Source organism: Hylobates moloch, unplaced genomic scaffold, assembly GCF_009828535.3.
Source record: "Hylobates moloch isolate HMO894 unplaced genomic scaffold, HMol_V3 SCAFFOLD_1, whole genome shotgun sequence".
Classification (NCBI taxonomy): Eukaryota; Metazoa; Chordata; class Mammalia; order Primates; family Hylobatidae; genus Hylobates; species Hylobates moloch.
This window is the reverse complement of record NW_026652276.1, coordinates 40,512,088-40,519,985: the sequence shown is the minus strand read 5'-3', so window position 1 is coordinate 40,519,985 and position 7,898 is coordinate 40,512,088. Positions and strand designations below refer to the sequence as shown.

Here is a 7,898-nt window from a genome sequence, read left to right as displayed (position 1 = left end):
AAAAAAAAAAAAAAATTATGCTATTATAAGCCAACTCTTTGAAAAAATATATAGGCAAAGAGAGATTTTATTTCTTAAGCACATGAATTTGAAGGCAGATAATAAACAAAAAAAGCCCATCAAGTATAATAAATCACAACAACAAACTGGACAACCAACTGGCAACGTGATACCAAGGTGAAAAAAATCATTTTATACATACCTGAATTACTTCATAAAGATGTATCTGAACACTCCCTAACAAGAAAGCACGTTTTTCTCTATTGTCATATTGTATGAGTTCCAATAAAATATTATTCCGCTCATCATCATAACGTCTGGGAACCTCAATATCAAAATATATAAAAAAAAAAGAAGCATTAAATTTGAGCCTAAATATTTCTGAACACATACATCCAATATACTATTACATTATTTGCATACCTAGTGATTCACTTTTGTATGTCATTAGCTTTATAACTTTCAACCTCACAGTCACATATATACTAATACCAACAAAATGAAGATCTTGCTTATATCTAACGTCAATTATCGTCTTTTGGAAACACCCATTCCCTACATTCTCTTTTTAACTCTACACAAAAGTTCACCCTCAATACTCTATTGAAACTACACTATCAAAGGTAATCAACTACACAATACGAAATCCAAATAATCCAGATAATCCAAATACAGGTTATCCAAATATCCAACACTAAAAAATATCTAATACCCTTTTCAGTCTCTGTTCTTTAACTTTTTGATAAAATATATACCATTGCCTGAACTTGAAATTCTCTCCCAACCCTGAGCTCTGGAGCACAGTACCATTATTATATAACCTTTAATATCTGTACACTCTATTGCTAATTAGAAAAAAAGTCATGCCTCCCCACTCTTAAGAATCCAGGTGCCTTCCTACAGTGTCTCTCCTGATGGTTGACATCAGAGCCAATACCAGCCTTCCTAAAGTTATGTTTATTGAGATCTTGTCTCAGTAAAACTAATAATAAAAAAAGACTGTCTTCCCCCGAGAAATGAGAAAAAAGGAATGCAAGCCCTGTGTGCCAGCAGACTAGTTAAGAGGGCAGACTCCATTTTTCAACAATTTGGCATCTTGATTATCGGAAACAGTAGAAAACTACGAATGCTCAATAAAATATTTAAAATACCATTTTAAAAGCAAAACAGGGTTAATAAAACGGTGAGAAGTAATCATATAAAACTCCAAGTATTGGCAGACACTCAGAGAAGTAAACTAGACCCTGAAGTTACATTTGCCCTCAGGGCACTTCCCAATCTGGTGACCTAAAACTGCAGTTTGTATGGTCTTGAAAGGCAAAGAAGAGAGAAGACATGATACATTTAACAGAGGGTCCTTCCCCAACCATCCTCCCAGAAAGCTGAGAACCCAAAGGGCTATGGCTTCAGTGAATGGAGAACCCCTTCTCCCATCACATCTATAGAAGGCTGCAAGGAAAGTTGTACTGCTGAGTAGAATGGAGTGTGGGGTCCCTAATAAGCTATAAACAAAAACTGGTTCAGTGAAATTGTAGCCTAAAGTCACAGTCACTGAATCTTATAAAAAATTTCGAGCCGGATACTTAAAATGGCTTACATGGTAAACATTATATTATGTATATTTTGTCATAACATAAACAAATAAACAGGACAACTTAAATTTTAAAAAATATCTCAAGTAGAATTTAGTTGAAAATGGTCCCAAACTGGTAGCGGGCTCGGTTGCCTTAGAAGAAACACAAATCTTGCGTAGAGCTACTACTTTCATCCTAGACCTCAAAGAAGTTCCACAAATAATTTTCCAAGGAAAATGAGCAGTTAACAGTCAAAAATAACTCAGTCAGCATGGAAACAAAGTGCCACAAGTGAGAAGAGCAAAAATAGACCCCCAAAAACCCTTAAATATGGGAATTTTTAAGAGCTATGTTTACTATCTTTAAAGGAACAAAAACCAAACTGAAAATATACTCCTGGCACAGGAAACTTTAAAAATGATTTAACAAACCTAAACAAGGAACAACTTGTAGAAATGAAAACTAAAATAATTGAATAAAAACACTATATCAACTCAACCACAAATCTGATGCAGCTTTGGAGAATTAGTGAACTAGAATTAAGGAATCCCAGCACTTTGGGAGGCCAAGGCAGGTGAATAGCTTCAGCCCAGGAGTTTGATACTAGCCTCGGCAACATGGCAAAATCCCATCTCTACAAAAAAATACAAAAAGTAGCCAAGCATGGTAGTGCACGTCTTTAGTCCCAACTATTCAGGAGGCTGAGATAGGAGGATCACTTGAGCTCAGAAGGTTGAGGCTGCAGTGAGCCATGATCGTGCTACTGCACTCCAGTGTGGGTGACAGAGGGAGACCCTGTCTCAATAAAACTAATAATAATAAAATAAAATAAAGATCAGAAGAATTACTTGGAATGCAGGGCAGAGAGACAAAGTGATGAAAAATATTTTTCATAGGTTAAAAGACATGGAAGATAGTGTAAGAATACCTAACATAAGTTAACCAGAGTCCAAGGAAAGGAAATAAAGGATTAAGAAAATGGAGCACAGAAGCACTATTTTAAGAAATATTAGCTAGCCAGGCATGGTGGCTCATGCCTGTAATCCCAGCACTTTGGGAGGCCGAGGTGGGTGAATCACAAGGTCAGGAGTTCGAGACCAGCCTGACCAACATGGTGACACCCCATCTTTGCTAAAAATACAAAATTTAGCCGGGCACGGTGTCGTGCGCCTGTAATCCCAGCTACTCAGGAGGCTGAGGCAGGAGAATCGCTTGAACCCAGGAGGCAGAGGTTGCAGTGAGCCAAGATCGTGCCACTGCACTCCAGCCTGGGTGACAGAGCAAGACTGTCTCAAAAAAAAAAAAAAAAAAAAGAAGGAAAGAAATATTAGCTAATAATTTTTCATAACTAATGAACATCAACAATCCAGGTTAAGCAGCCAATAAATCCCAACATAATATACAGAAACCCAAATATAAACACATCAGAGTGAAATTAGAAGAAAAAAATATATAACACACACAGAAAGAGGAAGCTACATTATTTTCAAAGGTGACAGACTGACAACTGACTTCTCTTCAACAAATATGGAAGCTAAGAGATAGTGAAATACTTCAGAAAATAACTGCAAATTTACAATTCTATACTCAAAAAAAATTTCATTCAAAAACGAGAATGACATAAAGACCTGCAAACTAACAAAAGAACAGAAAACGAAACACCACATGTTCTCACTCATAAGTGGGAGTTGAACAATGAGAACACATGGACACAGGGGAGGGGAACATCACACACCGGGGCCTGTCAAGGGGTAGGGGGATAAGGGAGGGATAGCCTTAGGAGAAATACCTAATGTAGATGACAGTATGATGGGTGCAGCAAACCACTATGGCATTTGTATACCTATGTAACAAACCCGCACGTTCTGCACATGTATCCCAGAACTTAAAGTATTAAAAAAAAAAATTCCCTACAGAACAAGAAAAAAAAAAAAAAAGACCAAGCAAACAAAATAATTATGTCACCGACTAACTCTCATAGGAAAAATAATTTTAAATAAATAGTTCTGACAGAAGGTAACTGACCCCAGGAGGATGATCTGAGCCGTAAGAAAAGTTAAAGTGGCAAATATGTAGGTAAACTAAACAAATATAAACTATATTAAATAAATACAAATTACAACTCAGGGGAATTAAAAATACAAAAAAAGAGACAATAATAACATATTAGTTGAGGGTGATAAGTGGAATTAAAGTTTCTAAGATCCTTGCTCTTCTCAGGAGAAGGATGAAGGATGAGGGTAATGTTAAACATTGGATTTGATAAGCATACATAATTTCTGTGATAGCCATTTTTAAAAAGAGTAGTGTATAATCTCCAAAACAAGAAAGAAGAAAAATGGAATGAAATTGTAAAATACAGTTGACCCTTGAACAACATGGTTTGAGCTGCATGCGTCCACTTATACATGGTTTTTCAATAAAAGTTAGACCCAATGCGCCTGCCTCTCCTGCCTCTCCTTCTACCTCCTCCACCACTTCCTCCTCTGCCATCCTTGAGACAGCAAGACCAACCTCTCTTCTTTCTCAGCTTGCTCAATGTGAAAACGACAAGAATAAAGACCTTTATGATGATCCTCTTCCACTTAATGAACAGTAAATATGCTTTCTCTTCCCTATGATTTTTTTAACATTTTCTTTTCTCTAGTTGCGTTATTGTAAGAATACAGTATATAATACATAACACACAAAATATGTGTCGATCAACTGTTTATGCTATTGGTAAAAATTCTAGTCAACAGTAGACTATTAGTAGTCTACTGACTGGGGAAGTCACTTTTGACTGCAGAGGGGGGTCAGTGCCTCAGCGCCTGTGTTGTCCAAGCATCAACTGTACTCAATCCCAGAGATGAAGAAAAGAAGACAAAAGAGGAAAGAAGAAAAAAATAATCCATGGTTCAATTGGGATAAATAGAAAGCACAAAAGAAGGTAACAGATTTAAACTCAAACATATTACAATTATATAAAATGTAACAGATGCTACAGTGATGTTACATACATTAACATTACATATATTAACTACTACACTAACAGATGTAGATAAAATACAAAGACTGTCAGACTGGATATTTTAAATCTATATTCAGTTTACAAAAGATAGAGCTAAAACATAATGTAATTTATATTTTTCTAATATAATATTCTATTTCATTGATATTTTCAAATTTTTAGCATAGAGTTATATATGGTATTCTCTTACAGTTTTTAACTGCCTTCATATTTATACCTATATTCCAAATTTTGCATAATTTTCTTAACGAGACCAGAATTGTGCCTACTGTGTTACTTTTATTACTAATTAGCTTTTGTATTGTTACATTTCTTTAACATCTATACTGTTGTAAATAACTCATTTATTTCTTTTGTTATTAATTTCTTCCTCTTGATTTCCTAAAGTTTTACTGTCATTTTCTAAGTTCGCAAATTTAATGCTAATTTAGTTTCCAAACTCATCTTCCTCCCTCCTTTCCCCCTTCTCCCTGGCTCCCTCCCTCTCTTTCTCCTTTCTTCCTTCCTAATACAATTTTGTTTCACTTTTAGTGGTTGCTCTAGGGATTATAATATGGATCTTTCACATATCACAATGTATCTTGAATTAAAATTAAACCACCATGTCCAACAGTATAATTCTATTTACACCTCCTCATTCTCTGTGCTATTCTGGCGATGTATTGCACTTCTACATATGCTACAATTCCTATCTTTCATTGACATTATTGTGTTTTTAAATAATAAAACTCAATTGTCTTTTGGATAAATGTTTTTAATAGTCTTGTATTTTTACCCCCTCATTTACCATTTCTAGTGCTCTTCCTTCCTGTGTATCTGGGCTTCTATCTGGGATCATTTGTCTCCAACCTGAAGCTTTCTTTATTTATTACAATGCAGGTCTTCTGGATACAAATTCTCTCAGCTTTTGTCTTTCACCATCTTTTTGAAGTATATTCTCACTGAATATAGAAATCTAGGCTGAACTTTCCCCACCTCCCAGCATTCTAAAGCTGGCATTCTCTTGTCCTCCGATTTACATTGTTTCTGATGGAAAGTCAGTTGATATTCTTATTGTTGTGCATCTGAATGTAATGTGTTTTTCCTCCCTCTGGCTGCCTTTAAGATTTTCTCATTGTCTTTCATTTTCAGCAGTTTGAATGAGATGTATATATGTGTGATCATTTCTGTACTTACTCACTTAAGGTTCACTGAGTTTCTTGAATCTCTGGATGGATTTTTAATCAATTTGGGGAAGACTTAGGTCATTAGTTCTTTAAATATTTCCTCATCCGGATTCAAATAAAGACAATCAGAAACGACAAGGGGGATGTTGCCACTGACCCCACAGAAATACAAACAACCATTAGAGAATATTATGAACACCACTACACAAATAAACTAGAAAATCTTCAAGAAATGGATAAATTCATGGTTACATATACCCTCTCAAGACTGAACCAGGAAGAAACTGAATCCCTGAAAAGACCAATAACAAGCTCTGAAATTGAAGCAATAATAAATAGCCTACCAACCAGAAAAAGCCCAAGACCAGATGAATTCATAGCTGAATTCTACCAGATGTACAAAGAAGAGCTGGTACCATTCCTACTGAAACTATTCGCCAAAATTGAGGAGAAGGGATGCCTCCCTAACTCATTCTATGAGGCCAGCATCATGCTGATGAAAACTTGGCAGAGATTCAACAAAAAAGAAAACTTTAGGCCAATATCCTTGATGAACATTGATGCAAAAATCCTCAACAAAATACTGGCAAACTGAATTTAGCAGCAGATCAAAAAGCTTGCCCACCACTGTCAAGTAAGCTTTATCCTTGGGATGCAAGGTTGGTTCGACATATACAAATCAATAAATGTGATCAATCACATAAACAGAACTAAAGACAAAACCCACATGATTATCTCAATAGATGCAGATAATGCAGCTATTGAATAAAATTCAATACCATTCATGTCAAACACTCTCAATAAACTAGGTATTGAAGGACCATACCTCAGAATAATAACAAAGATATTATTATTCTGAGGTAGGACCATACCTCAGAATAATAACAAAGATATTATTATTCTGAGGTATGGTCCTTCAATACCTATTTGAAACCCACAGCCAACATCACACTGAATGGGCAATGGTTCCCTACTTTTTTTTTTTTTTAACAAACCTCAACTTAATTCAGCTGATGTGCTTCAAAAACAATGGATGTAAATCCAAACCAATTCCCTATTCCCCTTAAAAACTGGCACAAGACAAGGATGCCCTCTCTCACCACTCCTAGTCAACATGGGATTGGAAATCCTGGCCAGGGCAATCAGGCAAGTGAAAGAAATAAAAGGCATCCCAATAGGAACAGAGGAAGTCAAACTATCTGTTTGCAGATGACATAATCCTACATCTAGAAAACCCCACAGTCTCAGCCCAAAAGCTTCTAAAACTGATAAACAACTTCAGCAAAGTCCTAGGATACAAAATCAATGTGCAAAAATCACTAGCATTCCTATACACCAACAACAAGCCAAGAACTGAATCAGGAATGAACTCCCATTCACAACTGCTATAAAAAGAATAAAATACCTAGGAGTACAGCTAACTAGAGAGGTGAAAGATCTCTACAAGGAGAACTACAAACCACTGCTCAAAGAAGTCAGAGATGACACAAACAAATGGTAAAACATTCCATGCTCACGCATAGAAAGAATCAATATCATTAAAATGGCCATTACTGCCCAAATAAATTTATAGATTCAATGCTATTCTTATTAAACCACCATTGAGATACTTCAAAGAACTAGAGAAAACTACTTTAAAATTCATATGGAACCAAAAAAGAGCCCAAATAACCAAAGCAATCCTAAGCAAAAATAACAAAGCTAGAGGCATCACACTACCCAACTTCAAATTATACTACAGGGCTACGTAACCAAAACAGCATGGTACTGGCACAAAAACAGACACATAAACCAAAGGAACAGAACAGAGAACCCAGAAATAAGACCACACACCTACAACTATCTGATCTTTAACAAGCCTGACAAAAAAAAGCAATAGGGAAAGGATTCCCTATTCAATAAATGGTGCTGGGATAACTGGCGAGCCATATGCAGAAGATTGAAACTGGACCTCTTCCTTATACCATATACAAAAATTCACTCAAGATGGATTAAATCTTTAAATGTAAAACCCAAAACTATAATATAAAAACCCAGGAAGACAACCTAAGCAATACCATTCAGGACATAGGCAGGGACAAAGATTTCATCATGAAGACACAAAAAGCAATCTCAACAAAAGCAAAAATTGACAAATGGAATCTAATT

The 7,898-nt window shown here is 35.7% G+C and overlaps 1 protein-coding gene across 2 annotated transcripts in view; it reads right to left on the bottom strand.

Moving 5' to 3' along the window:
* LOC116810447 (cation channel sperm-associated targeting subunit tau-like) overlaps window positions 1–7,898 on the bottom strand; it is a 122,260-nt gene that overhangs the window by 63,277 nt on the left and 51,085 nt on the right. For both annotated transcript variants that reach the window (XM_058439736.1, XM_032754951.2), the window contains one exon: window positions 203–325. In XM_058439736.1, the coding sequence (XP_058295719.1) occupies window positions 203–325 (123 nt within the window). The remainder of the gene's footprint in view (window positions 1–202; window positions 326–7,898) is intronic.